General features: G+C 39.8%; 1 protein-coding gene across 3 annotated transcripts in view; it reads left to right on the forward strand.

Annotated features, from left to right (window-relative positions):
* The window catches only part of LOC115512585 (basic immunoglobulin-like variable motif-containing protein), a 78,171-nt gene that overhangs the window by 9,030 nt on the left and 51,733 nt on the right, over window positions 1-17,408 (forward strand). For all 3 annotated transcript variants that reach the window (XM_030313780.1, XM_030313764.1, XM_030313774.1), the window contains exons 3-6: window positions 5,126-5,252; window positions 14,858-14,953; window positions 16,210-16,314; window positions 16,529-16,623. In XM_030313780.1, coding sequence (XP_030169640.1) covers window positions 5,126-5,252; window positions 14,858-14,953; window positions 16,210-16,314; window positions 16,529-16,623 — 423 coding nt within the window. The remainder of the gene's footprint in view (window positions 1-5,125; window positions 5,253-14,857; window positions 14,954-16,209; window positions 16,315-16,528; window positions 16,624-17,408) is intronic.

Consider the following 17,408-nt stretch of genomic DNA (forward strand, 5'->3'; position numbering starts at 1 on the left):
TATGTTACTGTGAGAAGTATGCTGCTTAATTTCCAGATACTTTGGGGCTTTTTCTAAATATTGATTCTTTTAAAGTTTATTTATTTTGAGAGAGAGAGGGAGCGTGTGTGCGCACACCCACACACACGTGAGCAGGGGAGAGGCAGAGGGAGAGGGAGAGAGAAAGAAAATCCTAAGCAGGCTCTGCGCTGTCAGTCCAGAGCCCTATGCAGGGCTTGATCCCAGGAACCATGAGATCATGATCTGAGCCAAAATCGAGAGTCTGATGCTTAACTGACTGAGCCACCCAGGTGCCCCAATATTGATTTCTAATCTATTTCCATTGTGGACAGAGGACATATGAACTCGTCTTTTAAAGTGGGCTGACACTTGTTTTATGACCCAACACACAGTCTATGTTGGTGAATGTACCGTGTGCATTTGAAAATATGGGTGTAGTGTTGAGTATAGTGTTCTAGAAATACACATTGGGTCGAAGTGTTTGTGATTGGGCCAAAGTGTTGTTCACATCTTCTGTGTCACTACTGAATTTTTGTCTTGTTCTCTTCACAGCTGAAAATGAAATGTTAAGGGGCGCCTGGGTGGCTCGGTCGGTTAAGCGGCCGACTGCGGCCCAGGTCACAATCTCGCGGTCCGTGAGTTCGAGCCCTGCGTTGGGCTCTGTGCTGACAGCTCAGAGCCTGGAGCCTGTTTCAGATTCTGTGTCTCCCTCTCTCTGACCCTCCCCTGTTCATGCTCTGTCTCTCCCTGTCTCAAAAATAAATAAATGTTAAAAAAAAAATTAAAAAAAAAAAAGAAAATGAAATGTTAAAAATCTCCAGCTATGATTGTTATCTTTTCTGCATTTAATTCTGTTGATTTTTGCTTCCATGTAATTTGAAACTCTATTAATTAGGTTCACACACAATATGAGTATTATTTCCTCTTGTTGAATTGACCTTTCTTATTGTCATGAAATATCCCTCATTATTCCTGGTAATATTTCTTGTTCTGAAAGCTATGTTGTTTGATATTCATCTGGCTACTCCAGCTTTCTTTTGACTAGTGCTGGCATGGTGTATCTTTTCCTGTCCGTTTATTTTCAACTTGTATCTTTTTATATTTAAAGTGCATCTCTCCTGCTCAACCATAAAAAAGGATGAGAATTTGCCATTTGCAACATGGATGGATCTAGAGGGTATCATGCTAAGTGAAATAGTTCAGACAGGGAAAGACAAATACTGTATGATTTTACTTTAACGTGGAATCTAAAACCTGAAACTAACGAGTAAACGAGCAAACAAACAGAAAGCAGAATCAGACCTACAAATACAGAGAACAGAGTGATGGTTGCCAGAGGAGAGAGGGGTGGGGGACAGGCACAATGGGTAAAGGGGTGTGAGAGATACAGGCTTCCAGTTAGAGAGTGAATGCCTCATGGGAATAAGAGGCACAGCATAGGGGATACATCAAGGTTCTGTAATAGTGTGGTGTGGTGACAGATGGTAGCCACTCTTATGGTGAGTGTAGCATATAGAGTTGTTGAATCACTATATTGTACACTTGAAACGAATGTAACATTGTGTGTTAGTCAGCTCGCCTCGGAAAAGACATGATTCATCTTCCTTTTGATAAAAACTTGATAGCTGAAGAAAAAGATAAAGTGGATCTCTTAAAGATAAGTATATTCCATGAATTATTTGTTTCAGATTATTGTTTTTTTTGTTCCGGAATTTACATTTTTAAAGTAGTTTTTGTTTCCTATCTTGGGTTTCCTATCTTCTCATTCCTTACTGGAAGATTTTATCTATCTCATAAAGCATAGATATAATATCCACTTTCTTTTTTCCTTTCCTTTTCTTTTCTTCCTTCCTTCCTTCCTTTCTTTCATCCTTCTTTTCTTTCTCTTCTTTTTTCTTTTTTGAGAGAGAGAGGGTGCAAATGAGCGAAGGGCAGAGAGAGAGAGAGAATCCCATGGGGGGCAGAGAGGGAGAGAGAGTGAGGGAGAGAGAGAGAAGTGGGGCTCACCCATAGCAGGGCTCACACTCACCAACCATGACATCAAGACCTGAGCCAAAGTCTGATGCTTGACTGATAGAGCCACCCAGGTGCCCCTGTAATATCCACTTTAAAATCCTTATTTGCTGGGGTGTCTGGGTGGCTCAGTCGGTTAAGATCTCAGCTCGAGATCTCAGCTCGGGTCTTGACCTCAGGGTTGTGAGTTCAAGCCCCATGTTGGGCTCTGTGCTGGCTGTGAAACCTACTTAAAATAAGATAAGATAGAATCCTTATCTGCCAGTTTTAAAATTTGGGTCATCTTCGAGTTGGTCTAATCTTTTTTTCTTGAGAAGGTGTCACATTTTCCAGTTTCCTCACATATTCAATAATTTTGGATTGTATGCTGGGTATTGGAAATGTGTTGATTTTGGATTCTTGTATATTCCTCCAAAGAGTGCTTTATTTCAAGTTTGTTCATTTGTTTGTTTTTAATTTTAGCACCAATAGATTTGGTTTGACTAAAACCACAAATTCTGTCCCTTAAGGACATTTGAAATCTCTGTCCAATATTTTTTGGCCTTAGCTGTGCTCTTTGGGGTCTGCTCTGTGCACGCATGGTTCCAGAGTCAGCCTAAGATTGGGGCCAAATTTATGCGCAGAATTTGAGTCTCCCCTTTTCTGGCTCTTTCATTTCTGGGGTGCCCACCCACTTCACTTTCCAGTGACAGTGATTGCCCCAAACTCTGTCCCGTGGTTCCTCAAGTCAAAAAGATGGCAGATACTCTACTTTTTGCTATGCTCAGACCTTTCTCTAAAAGGCAGCGTGGTGAATAGAGGTAGCTGTGTGTGTATGTGTGTTCCTTTTGGTGTCAGAGCCAAATGGTGTGTTGTGGGCCAGGTGGGGAATGGAAGAAGGAACATGGCGGTGACAGACAGCAGTGGGCAGAGGTACTTGGGGTTGATGAGATGGGGAGACAGTGTTCAGGCGTGGGTATGTTACGTTCTCCTCTCAAACTTAGCTCCCACTTTGCCAGAGCTTTCCTCTCTCCCGAGCTGAATGGAATTTTGCCCGTGTGGCAACAGTTGGATTTACCAAGGATGCTTATTTGGAACACACACTTCTTTAGCCCGGGGGGGCTCCGAGGCGTAAAGTTGAAGGGGACAGAGGGCAGGCTTAGGTAGCCTCAGAGGAAAGCGTGTGGGGCCAGACCACCCCAGGGAGTGCTGAGGGCACTGATTAGCATGCTTCATTAGCCTCTAAGGTTTTAAGTGGCTGGGAAAACTGCGTAGGGCATTAAGGCATTATGGGGCAGTGAAGACAAGACATCGGAGAAATGCTGGACAGTGGTTTTTCCATCTTGTCAGTCGCTAAGATGTATTTTATTAGGGGAAGAAATTTGTCCGAATGGGACTTAGCTCATATTTGCCACTGGTTGTTCAGCTCTGTGGAAATTTTGTGTTCTCTGTGAAGACTTCGAATAGCTAGAGGCAGTGGGGAAAAACTGGTGTCTGGATATTACAGTGTTTGTCATTATGACATCTAACAAAAATCAGAGAAATCCCCTGTGTCACCATAGTTTCTGAGTTCCAGCTGGTTTGGGTTTTATTGAAAGGCGAATGAAACCCCTTCCTGTGTTTGTTTTCTAGACATATCTCTCTATAATCTATGTCTTATCATTGTGAATAACTCATAAAAATAAAATATTAGCTCTAATATAATTTCATATCAGGTTTGATCACTTCATCGAAAATGTAGTATGTGTGAAATTTATTCAAGTATTTGAGCATAGCTGTCTGAAATGTTAATGGTATTTTACTGACATGAAACTTGGATGTTATTTATTAATATATTTTTTAAAGTTTTAATTTAAATTCCAGTCAGTTAACAGAAAGTGTAATACTCGTTTCAGGCATACAATGTAGGGATTCAACATTCCATACCTCACCTGGTGCTCATCTCGACAAGTGCATCCTTAATCCCCATCACCTATTTCCCCCACAGCCACCCACCTCCCTTCTGGTAACCATCATTTCTCTATAGTTAAGATTTTAATTAAATAGGTGTTTTTTTTTTTTTTTTTTTTTTTTGCCTGAGTAATCCATTAGCATTGTTCAGAAACAAAAAGTGTAAAGATTAAACAGTGCAGTGTCTCATTCTCAGTTTTGTCTTCTTTTTGTCTAGCTTCCAATTCTCCTCCCCTTTAGGTGACCCTGCTATTTGCTTTACATGTCTTTTGGAGAGAGTGGTGTGTGTGTGTGTGTGTGTGTGTGTGTGTGTGTGTGTGTGTGTGTTTGCTTGCATGTGCTCACGTGTGCACACGCGTGCGTGTGTGTGCGTGCACACTTCATTATGTACACACACACAGAAAGAAGACTTTGTTTTCCGTTCTAGTTCCTGGTGCTGAAGTCACGTTTTCATAATGTACACATGAGCATCATTCTTAATCCATTTTGTGGTCTCTGTAAGGCCTGCAGGTATTTTTAAATATCGCATCATTGCATTATTGGATCTATTGCTTTTACTTTCTTAACAGAGTTACATTAATGTGGTTTTATTGTTTTGTAGAAAGGGATTCATTTTCTGGAAAGTGGTCTAGTTAAATATTTTACCATTGGTAATTTGATTTTCTAAACCAAAGATTTTGTGATTGATTCTTTTCCTAGAGAAGGGACTAGATCAGGAGTTGGAAGTGTAAGAATCTGATAGGAACTACACTCATGATTGCTTAAACTTGTTTTTATTTATTCTCTCTCTTTAAGCCAGGGGAGTATTCTTGAAGATACATGTCTTTCTTCAACATGTTTGCAATATCATTTTGAGAACTAGTGGCAGTTACTTTTTAATTTTGTTACATAATTTTTTAAATGTTTATTTATTTTTGAGAGAGAGAGTCAGAGCTCGAGTTGGGGAGGGGCACAGAGAGAGACACACACAGGATCTGAAGCAGGCTCCAGGCTCTGAGCTGTCAGCACAGAACCTGATGTGATGTGGGGCTCAAACTCGTGAACCTCAAGATCATGATCTGAGATGAAGTTGGTTGCTTAACCAACTGTGTCACCCGGGGGTTCCTTTTACATAATTAATTATACTCCCATAATGGCTTATTTCATCCTGAGCATTTTGCTTACTTTGTATTCTTGTGTCTAGGCAATGTAAAGAAACAAATTTGCAAGAAAAAAACTTCAGACAAAAAAGGAAGACATCAGAGGGAGTGGCCTCAGTATTCTCCTCTTGAAGATATTAAGCAGCGGAAAGTATTAGATCTCAGAAGATGGTAATCTCTAAAAATTGACTTTTTTCCTTAACCACACTTAACACAATAGCATTGTCATACTTAATAAAGTTAATAATATTTCCATAGTATCTAATTCCTAGGCTAAATTTAGGTTTTCCACATTGTTTTGAAGTATTTTTACAACTGGTTGTTCATTGTGGTTCCCAACCATGAACCACACTTAGTGTTTGCTTGTTGTGGCTTGTATGTGTGTCTTAACCTAGAACAGTCTCTACCTCCCTCCCCTCACTTTTGTTTTTTAAATTCTAGGAGATTGACTTCTTTTTTTTTTTTCTCTAATGTTTATTTATTTATTTATTTAGAGAGAGTACAGGGAAGGGGCAGAGAGAGAGAAAGAAAGAGAGAGAGATAGAGAGAGAGAGAGAGAGAGAGAGAGAGAGAGAGAATCCCAAGCAGGTTCCATGCTGTCAGTGCAGAGCCCAACAGCGAGGCTCAATCTCGTAAACCGTGAGATCGTGACCTGAGCCAAAATCAAGAGTTGGACACTTAACTGACTGAACCACCCAGGGGCCCCTAGATTAACTTCTTAAAGAGACTTGGCCAGATATCTTGTAGAGTGTCCTACCTTCTGGATTTGTCTGATATTTCCCCCCTGTTGTCTAAATTATTTCTATAGCCTCAGTATTTCCTGACAGCTGGAAGTTAGACATACAGACTTGGTTTAGATTCTGATGGAACATTTTAGACCACAGTACCGCCTCGGTGACCCTTTGTTCTTCATACTGCATCACATCAGGGGATGCATAGTATCTGGTCGTCCCGTACTAGATTCTAAGACTGATTATCGGATTTAGGCGGTGACAGCGTCAGCCCACATTGTCAAGTTCTTTTTTCTTCCTTTCTGCAACCATCACATAATCAGTGGGGGGGACAGTGGCATCAGGCTAATATCCTGTCCCCATTAACTTTTCACCTAGTGGTTTTAGCCAAACCCATTGATGATTGTTACCTGAATCCTTGCTGGAAAATGGTGATATTTCAAATTTCTTTCATATCTTCTCCCTTTATTAGTTAGTGATCTTCTTCCAATAAGAAGAGCTTTCACTCGTCAACTGTGGCTGTTTGGTTACCTTGGAATACAGTTCCTATTTGAAAGAAAAAAAATGTTTAATTAATGATGGCTTTTGGATATTACTAGTCTATGATTTGAGATTAAAAAAATTTTTTTTTTTTACCATTTATTTATTATTGAAAGAGAGAGTCAGAGCCTGAGCAGGGGAGGGGCAGAGGGAGAGGGAGACACAGAATCCGAAGCAGGCTCCAGGCTCTGAGCTGTCAGCACAGAGCCTGATGCAGGGCTTGAACTCACAAACCGTGAGATTATGACCTGAGCCGAAGTCGGAGGCTTAACCAACTGAGCCACCCAGGTGCCCCTATGGGTTGAGATTTTAAAAATTATTTGTGTGAGGTTTAAAAAATGTTAGATTTTATCACCTATTTAATAAATATTGGACCCTTTACTGTGGCCGAGAATACAGAGATACACAAAACATGGTGTTTGTTTTCTCAGAGTTTAAAATGTAGGTGAGAAATGGGGACTAAGCAGAGAAATATAAAATATCTCAGACAAGTTTCAGACAAAGATGGGTATGAATATTCAGACAAGATGGGTATGAATAAACTACCAACATGAGAGGAAATAATGATCATCAAAAGGCTTCACTGAGGAGCTGGGTCTTAAGAGAGGTATGGAGGAGGGTCCAAAGGTCTTTGCATGGATGGGAGGAGAGTGTCTTGCGTATTGGTAATGAAGATTAGACAGGCTTGTCTGGAGTGAAGTTCAGAAGCTAAGAAGCTTACCTAACATCACATGGTGAAGAAGCAGATCTTGTATTAAAACTGAAGAGAGTCAGACTCCAAAGTTCACATTCTTTCTTTGTAACCTGTCATGATCTGTATCTTGGACACTAGGCTAAGGATTTAGATTTTTTTTGTTGTTGTTCCTGACGTAGAGAGAAGCCATTGATGATTTCTTAACAAAAAGGTATTTTAAAAGATTAATTGGTAGTAATAAGGATGTAGATTGTATTGGAGAAGAGGCATTAGAATCAAAAACAGTAATTTTGGTTTCTTTGGAGAAAGCCTTTGCCCATTTTTGCTTCTAATCCCTTACACCTAAGATTTGTTTTAACAACAAATTTGGGTAATTGTATTTTAATAGTATAACATGTGAAACCATAAGGCTTGGATGAGGAAGGATAGATGGGAGAAATAACCTGAGGGGAAACACTGTTAGGATGACAAACTCATTTCCCATTGAAGATATTACAAGAGTACGATTGGAATGGAAACACCTGTAGGAGATAGTAGAAAGTCAGTAAAAGTTTTAGGCTGGTCATGAACAAGACCAGTAAACAAGTTTGGACTGATGAAGAAATATGGAAAATCTTAAGGGTGTCTAGGAGTGACCCTAAGACTTTGTGAAGAGGTGTTTTGGATAGAAGTTGGAGATTTAAATATGACAGAATAAGGTCTGTTTACTCCATTCCTTCTCTCTATTGGGGAGGTAGCTTTCCTCTGCTCTTCAAGGCTCTTCTAGATGGACTTAGAATCAAATTGACATGAGACAGATTAACAGGAGAAAATCAACGTATGTACAGGGAATTCACACAGACATGGAAATTCTAAAGACATTGAGTAACATGAAGGTTATGTGAGCTAAGGAGAGGGGTAGGAGTCTGCGGATAAGAGGAGGAAGGTGATTAGTAGGGAGATGAAAGGAGATGTTTTGAAAAACAAAAATTACCCTATTATGCAGATAAGTTTCTCAGGTAAAGGGGAGTCTCTGGTTAATAGCTCTCTTCCTGGTAAAGCAGGCAGTTGATGGGGGGGGGGGGGGGGGGGATAATGAGCTTTTTCTGAATCTGCTGGGTTTGGATTGCTTTCAACTCAAAATAATGTTCATGTCAAAGCGACCCATCTTGGGGTGGCCTGCCCTTGGCCTCTATGCCTCAAACCCATGGAAACAATAACAAGAAAATAAAAAATAGGGGAAAACTCTTATCTTCCCTGAAACAAAGAATTAACAATATCCCCAAACCATAGTCTCTAATACATGCTTCTCAAATCCTCTGCACTCTGGACCAGCAGGGAGAGGACACCAAGAACTGCAAAGACTACTATTAGCCTCAAATGGTACAGGTTTCCCTAAAGTTCATGTGGCAGTCCTGAAACCATCCGGTGACCCTTTGGTTAGATCTAGGGGTGTGAGCCACTGCACCAGGGGAGGAACATCAGAGTTCTTGATGGAGATCCAGTTCAGCACTACAGAAATGCAGGTAGGGGTTGTGGAAGGAGACATCCTGCTCCTCTGATCGCTACTGGATTATTTTACTTCCTAATTTCTAGCTAAGGACAGTGCCTCTAGTGAATTGCTGGGAAGGTAGTGATGGCAAGAGTGGAACGTAGGCCACCCACTTCCTGATTTCAAAACCTCCCAGAGCTACATAATCAAAACAGTGTGATCCTGGCATAAAGACAAATATGTAGACAAATGGGTCAGAATAGAAAGCCCAGAGAGAAACACTCATGTACATGGGCAAACAATCTTCCGTAAGGGTGCCAAGCCCATGGAATAGAGAAAGGACAGTCTCTTCAGCAAATGGTGCTGGGAAAAGTGGATATCCACCTGCAAAAGAATGAACTTGACCCTGCTTATCAAAAATTAACTCAAAATAGATTAAAGACATAAATGTAAAACCTAAACCTATGGAACTAGAAGAAAACTTAGGGGGAAATTTCATGACATTGAATGACAACGATATCTGAGATATGACACCAAAAGCACAGGTAACAAAAGCAAAAATAGACAAATAGAATCATATCAAGCCTTAAAACTTCTGTGCATCAAAGAAAACCATCAACAAAGTGAAAAGGCATCCTACAGAATGGGAGAAAATATTTTGCAGATCATACATCTGATAAGGGGTTAATATCCAGAATATGTAAAGGACTCCTACAATTCAACAACAAAAATACCAAAGAACCCAATTAAAAAATGGGTAAAGGACTTGAACAGACATTTCTCCAAAGAATATGCAAATGGCCAGCAAGCATACAAAAAGATGGTCAACACCATTAATTGTCAGAGAAATGGCAAATCAAAATTGCAATATGGTATTTCCTCACACCCAGTAGGATGACCACTATGAAAAAAGCCAGAAAATAATAGTTGTTGGCAAGAATGTGGAGAAATCAGAACTTTTGTGTGCTGTTGGTAGGAATATAAAAATCTAAAATAGTACAGCCCCTATGAAAAATAGTGTGGAAGTTTCTCGAAAAGTTAAAAATAGAATGTGTGTTGTGGCTGAATGTTTGTGTCTCCCCCCAATTCATATATTGGAATCCTAACCCCCAATGTGATGGTATTAAGAGATGGGGCCTTTGGGAGGTGATTGGGTCATGAAGGGGGAGCCCCCATGAATGGGATTCGTGCCTTGTAAAGGACAGGAAGTGGGAGATTGCTTCCTCCTCTGTCTCTGCTCCATCGTGTGAGGACACAATGAGAGGATGGCCATATGCAGTTTCTCCCCAGACATTAGATTCATTGGCACCTCAGTTTTGGACTTCTTAGCCTCTAGAACTATAGGAAATAAATAATTGTTTGTTGTTGAAGCCACTAAGTCTGTCATAATTTGTTATAGCAGCCTGAGCTGACTAAGATACCATATGATCCCGTAATCCCACTTCTGGGTATATATCCAAAAGAATTGAAAGTAGGATCTTGAAGAGATATTTGCATACTGTGTTCATTGCAGCATTATTCATAATAGCTGGGAAGGGGAAACAGCCCAAGTGTCCATTGATAGTTGAAGGAATAAAGAAAATGTGGTATATACACACAATGGAATATTAGTTCAGCCTTAAAATAGAAGGAATTCTGACACACGGTACAACATGGATGAACTTTGAGGACATTATGCTAGGTGAAATAAGCCAGACACAAAAAGACTAATAATGTGTGATTCCATTTGTAAGAGGTACTTAAGAGTTGTCAAAATGAAAGAGAAAGAATGTAGAATGGTGGTCACCAGTGACAAAAAGAAAAATACTGTATGATTCCATTTATATGAAGTATAAAGTAGTCAAACTCATAAAAGCAGAAAGTAGAATGGTGTTTGTCACAGGCTGGGGGGAGGGGGGAAAAAGGTGTTGTCCAGTGGGTGTAGAGTTTCAGTCTTGCAATATGGAGACATTCTAGAGATCTCTTTCACAACACTGAATATAGTTAACATGACTCAACTGTACCCTTAAAAACTGGTTAAGATGGTATATTTTATGTTATGTGTCTTTACCAAAATTATAAAAAAAAAAAAAAAACCAAAACAAAAATGATGGGCAGACTTGACAAATTTGACCATGGGATGTTGAAGACAGCAAACAACTTTCAGTGATAATCGGCTCTATTCAAGGATGAGGAAAGACAGAGGAAGCAACTTGATATATGTGTATAAAAATTGCAAATAAAACCAGGCAACTGTGGAAGGCATATACATCTTTGGAAAAGTTATTCAAGGAAATAAAGTTAAAATTGACAATAAGCCCTTTATATCAAAAAAGTTATAATTCATACAATTTTTCAAAATGAAGTCAAAGAAGAGATTATATGACTACAGAAGGGGAAATAATTGACAGGCCCACAGAAAGAAGTGGAGGACAAAGTCATTGCACAGGTGAAAACCACATTAGAAGCAGGAAAAAAAAAAACCCAACCCAGTGAAAAACATAATTAAGTCAATGGTGAGTCAGTGTGAGGAAATTGCACAAAACCCAAATGGAAAATAACAAAGATATAAAAAGGATTAAAGGACAGATAAATATTGGGGCACCTGACTGGCTCAGTAGGTAGAGCATATGAATCTTGATCTTGGGGTTATGAGTTTGAGCCTCACATTGGCTGTAGAGATTACTTAAAAATAAAATTGTTAAAAACAGCAACAACAACAACAACAACAACAGAGAGATATGGGTAACAGACAGAGGCTCCAAATATCAGTAACTGGTATTCCTGAGAAAGAGATCAGAACAAATAGAAAAAAAAAAAAAAAATTGAAAGACACAATTGGAAGGAACGTTCCCAAAAGAAGGAAAAGCTAGAGTCTGCAGATATAAAAGTGCAAATTGTGTCCCAGGAAAGGAAAACCGATACAGATTGACCAGCACCAAGGCATGTTCTGGTGGAGTTACTGGAGTTCAAGCATAAGGAGTCATGGGTATACAGTGCAAAACCAGTACAAAGGGAAATTACCCCTTTGGTATCGGTCTTCACATCATGGCAGTACTAGCTATCAGGCTACAGTGGAATCATGTTTCTCAGGAGAGGAAAAGTCACCCAAGTGTCCTATTTATGTTGTCATTCAAGTATGGAAGCAACAGACTCCCAGTCATGAAAGAATTGAGTGACTGCAATGGCCATGAGCTCTTAGCCACTCAACAAGGAATGTCAACCACCCAAGATATCTGGTGAGAAAAAATAAGGAATGGAAAAGCATCAGGAAACAAGTCATGGTGACTGCTAAGTCCATTTGTTGGAAATTTAGTTGCAGAACAGAATGTAGGTGGTAGCTATGAATACATGAGCTCTTATGGAAGTTAGCTTCTGGGTTTGAAATATGAGAGCCCTGTAACGCCAACACTTTCTCAAGTCAGGGTCATTTCTGTGGGTAGGAGTTCTTTTTTAAACAGCCTTGCAAATAGCTATAAACAAAACCATTCATAATGTGTTCAGGGTTTTTTGCTTTTGTGGATGTAAAGCAGTTTGTAGTGTTTCCTGGATGATGATGATTAGCATATGAGTTTCCTAGAGCTACCATAACAAAGTGCCATAAACTGGCTGGATTAAATCAACAGGAACTGGCTCATAGTTCTGGAGGTTGGGAGTCAGAGCCCAAGCTGTTGGGAGGGCCACATTCCCTCTGAAATCCTAGGGCTAGACTCTGCTTCATCCTAGCTTCTGGTGCCTTGTTGGCGGTCCTTGGCATTCCCAGGCTTGCTGCTGCGACACTTCTGTCTCTGAGTTTTCCCTTCATGTGTTTGGGTCTTCACACGGCACTCTCCTCTCTGCATGTCCCTTTTTTCTTTTTTATAAGGACACCAGCCATCTTGGATTAAGAGCCCACCCTTACTCAAGTATGACTTCACCTTAACTTGATTTTATCTGTGAAGACCTTATTTCCAAATTAGATTGTATTCATAGGTACCTGTGGTTAGGTCTTCAACGTATCTTTTTTTAATTAAAAAAAAAAAAGTTTATTTATTTATTTATTTTTAAACTTGTTAATGTTTATTTATTTTTGAGATAGAGACAGAGTATGAGTGGCAGGGGGAGGGGGGTGGGCAGAGTGGGAGGGAGACACAGAATCCAAAGCAGGATCCAGGCTCTGAGCTGTCAGCACAGAGCCTGATGCGGGGCTCGAACCCATGGGCCGTGAGATCATGACCTGAGCCGAAGTCGGACGCTCAACCAACTGAGCCACCCAGGTGCCCCTATTTATTTATTTTCAGAGAGAGAGAGAGAGAGAGAGAGAGAGAGAGAGAAGAGACAGAGAGCACGTGCTTGCAAGTGGGTGAGGGGCAGAGAGAAAGGGAGAGAGAATCCCAAGCAGGCTCCATGCTTTCAGTGCAGAGCCCAATGTGGGGCTCAGTCTCACAAACCATGAGATAATGACCTGAGCCAAAATCAAGAGTTGGATGCTTAACTGCCTGAGCCACCCAGGCGCCCCATGGACTTCAGTGTATCTTTTTTAGGTGGGTGCAGTTCAATCCATAACAATCCCTGTATTATGTGGCTATATAATAACCGTATAGTTTAGTAACCATAATTATCTTTTGTATCTTAAGCCTGTAGATACAAGGGTCATTGTTGACTTATGTATGTGCATTATGCATATTATATGCACATATACAAATAAACATACACCTGCAATTTTTCTTTTTGTAATTAATTTTTTAAATATTTTTACTTATTTCGAGACAGAGAGAGAGCGAGCATATGCGCCCTTGAGCATATGCACAAGCATGGGGAGGGGCAGAGAGAGAGGGAGAGAGTCCCAGGCAGGCCCCTCACTCAGCTCAGAGCCCAAGGAGGAGCGCAGTCTCACAACCGTGAGATCATGACCTGAGCCGAAATCAAGAGTCAGATGCTTAAACAACTGAGCCATCCAGCTCCCCTCTTTTTGTAATTAATTGTAAGGTAATACTAAAACTGTGTTTAGTGATGATAAATCTTGTTTCTCCTTTTTGTTTTGTCTACTATTAGCACCTTCAATAGAAAGCAGTTGGGAGAGGCGCCTGGCTGGCTTAGTCAGTAGAACCTGTGACTCTTGATCTCAGGGTTGTGGGTTTGAGCTTCAAGGGTATAGAGATTACTAAAAAAAAAAAAAAAAAAAAAAAAAAAAAGCAGTTAGGGAAATAATTTGAAACCCAATACTATTTTTTTTTAATTTTTTTAATGCTTATTTATTTTTGAGAGACACAGAGACAGAGCATGACCGGGGAGGGCGAGAGAGAGAGGGAGACACAGAATCTGAAGCAGGCTCCAGGCTCTAAACTCTCAACACAGAGCTTGATGCAGGGCTCAAACCCACAAGCTGTGAGACCATGACCTGAGCTGAAGTCAAACGCTTAGTCGACTGAGCCACCAGGCGCCCCACTATTTCTTTCTTTTTTTTTTTTTTTTTTTTAAATTGAATAGTCTGCTTCTTTTCTCCTCTGTTCATGTGAGCTGTGGTCACTTCTCTTGACACATGACTGTTTGGAAAATTGTCTGGATTAGTCAGTGCAATGAAATTGTGCTATGGAAGGATTTTGTGCTACATTTTAAAATTCTCTGTGATATGGGGTGCCTGGCTGGCTTAGTCGGTTAAGCATTGGACTTTGGCTCAGGTCATGATCTCATGGCTCGTGAGTTCAAACCCCGCATCTGCTCTCTGCTGTCGGTGTGGAGTCTGCTTCTGATCCTCTGCCTTCGTCTCTCTGTGCCTCTCCCCAGCTCGTGCTCTCTCTTTCTCAAAATAAATAAATAAATAAATAAATAAATAAATAAATAAATTAAATAAATAAATAAAATTAAAAAATTAAATTCTAAAAAGAAAAAATTCTCTGTGACAATGGAGCTGCTGGTTTTAGTTGGACACAGTGGGTGATAAATGGATGTTTTGTAGTCTGAGTGGAAAAATCTCTGAAAAGTTGATACATGGGGACAATGCTTTGTTTCATTTCTCCAGTATTTTTGAAGTTGCAAATAATCATGTATGCAGCTCAACTAGTAACTTATGCTGAAATTTTAGTAGTTGGTATCTGCATTTATATATCATTATTTTTTTCCATTGGTTTGGAGAACATCTACTTTAATTAGTGGTTAAACTTAGCTAACTTTATTAAACTGGATGGTTTATTGTTGCTGTGCATGCATTTCTGATATGTTTAATAAATACAAAAATATTTTAAGGGAGTAAAGATTTTACTTTGGCTTTAATGAGAGAAGTTTTCATTATGTTAACAGATTTAGTTGCCATGAGTGTTATATTTCTATATGCATATTTTGTATTCATTCAAGTGAAGAAAGCAATGTTTTGTTTTCTCAGGTACTGCATAAGCCGACCGCAATATAAGACTTCTTGTGGCATCTCCTCATTAATTTCTTGTTGGAATTTCTTGTACAGCACAATAGGAGCTGGAAAGTAAGTATGTTAATTTAGTGGTATCCCTAAACTCCAAATTCCAAAGTTACTTTGTATTGCTTTTTCTGTCATTGAAGATTTCTTTTTAAATATTTTATTTCTTTTATTTTTATTATTTTTAGAGTGGGGCGGGGGGCAGAGGGAGAGAGAGAGAGAGAGAGAGAGAGAGAGAGAGAGAGAGAGAGAGAGAGAGAGAGAGAGAGAGAGAATCTTAAGCAGGCACCACGCAGGGCTTGATCCCATGACCCTGAGATCATGACCTGAGCCAGACACTCAACCAACTGAGCTACCCAGGTGCTCCTGTAATTGGACATTTTTAAAAATAGATTTTTCATAAATCGAGAAATAAATTGCTATTTTTTATAAGCCTTTAGCTGAAAATAATAAGTATGCATTATTGGGGCACCTGGGTGGTTCAGTCGGTTGAACATCCAACTTCAGCTCAGGTCAGGATCTCGCAGTTTGTGAGTTCGAGCCCCACGTCAGGCTCTGTGCTGTCAGCTCAGAGCCTGGAGCCTGTTTCAGATGTGTCTCCCTCTCTCTGCCCCTTCCCACTCATGCTCTGTCTCTCTCTGTCTCTCAAAAATGAATAAACATTAAAAAAAAATTAAGAAAAAGTAAGTATGCATTATTGTGACAAAATAAACATTAAAAATACAGTTGACCCTTAAACAATGCAGGGGTTAGGGCAGTCTAAAATCCACATATTATTTTTGACTCCCCCAAAACTTTACTACTAACAGTCTACCGTTGACCAGAAACCTTACCAATAAAGTAAACAGTAGATGAACACATATTTTGTATGTAGTATTTTGCATGTATTATATGCTGTATTTTTACAATAAAGTAAGCTAGAGAACAAAAATGTTGATAAGAAATTCATTAAGAAAGAGAAAATACATTTGTAGTTCTGCACTGAATTTATAAAAAGAAAAAATCTGTGTGTAAGTGCACAGTTCAAACCCACGTCATTCAAAGGTCACCTGTATTAGTAAAATTGTTTACAAATCAGATGCAGGACAGTTGTTGGGATGAGCACTGGGTGTTACACATAGGGATGAATCCCTGGAACCTACTCCTGAAATCATTGTTGCACTCTATGCTAACTCAGGTGTAAATTAAAAAAAAAAAAAAGAAAACAAAAAAATAACAACAACAAAACAAAAACCAAATCAGATGGACATATGAATGTTGAGACAGGTTATCATTTGCATGCGATTGGAACTGCAAAATGAAAGGCAATGTTTCTTTTCTAGTCTGCCACCTGTTACCCAAGAAGAAGCTTTACATATTTTGGGCTTTCAACCTCCATTTGAAGATATTAGGTTCGGCCCTTTCACTGGAAATACAACACTTATGAGGTATGAAGTCCTCACTTACAGACAATACCTTATTTCTAGTTCTGTGAAATAGCAGTGCTGTAGAAGTGGATTGTGGACCAGGTTTCCAGCTGCTGGGCCCCAACTGCTAGTGGATATGCCAAATTTGGGTGCTGCCCGAATTTCTCTGGAATGGCATTGATGTTATCTGTGCTATGGAAATATTGCTATGAGCACATTTTCTTGTCATTTGCAGATGGTTTAGACAAATTAATGACCACTTTCACGTAAAAGGATGCTCGTACGTTCTATATAAGCCTCATGGGAAGAATAAAACAGCCGGAGAAACTGGTAGGTAAACACATGGAAGATTTTTACACATACACACACACAAACACACACACACACACACACACACACACACACACACACACACACACACTTTAGGATCCATCACAAAGATTGGCTGATTTGATTAATGGGGCATTCTGTAAACCCTGAACACGGTCTTTACTTCTATATGTCTTTATCCAAGGGGGAAATTGTAACAGAAATCTGTAGGGTGCTTTCCCATATACCGGTGAATATTTTTAATTGTCCTCCTCTTTGCATGTAGAACTTTTAGAGTTTTGAAACATGTCCTAAACACTGTTTCAACACATTATTTGTATTATTTGGGCCTGTGTGTGTGTGTGTGTGTGTGTGCGCGCGCGCATGCTGGTAAAACTCTTTCAGGAAGAAACATGGAATTTGTAGCTCCTCTTCCTAAAAAGGAATGCCAAGATTGTAGAATATTTGATGTTAGGCCTACATAATAACATCTAATAACAGGACAATGGACTTTGAAAGTGACAAAGTTCCATGATAGAATAGTCTTGGCTATCACAGAGAGTAATTGATTTTTTTTTTTTAACGTTTTATTTATTTTTGAGACAGAGAGAGACAGAGCATGACCGGGGGAGGGGCAGAGAGAGAGGGAGACACAGAATCAGAAGCAGGCTCCAGGCTCTGAGCCATCAGCCCAGAGCCTGACGCGGGGCTCGAACTCACGGACCGCGAGATCGTGACCTGAGCTGAAGTCAGACGCTTAACCGACTGAGCCACCCAGGCGCCCCAAGAGTAATTGATTTTAAGGA

The sequence above is a fragment of the Lynx canadensis genome, chromosome A1 (genome assembly GCF_007474595.2).
Source record: "Lynx canadensis isolate LIC74 chromosome A1, mLynCan4.pri.v2, whole genome shotgun sequence".
Lineage (NCBI taxonomy): Eukaryota > Metazoa > Chordata > Mammalia > Carnivora > Felidae > Lynx > Lynx canadensis.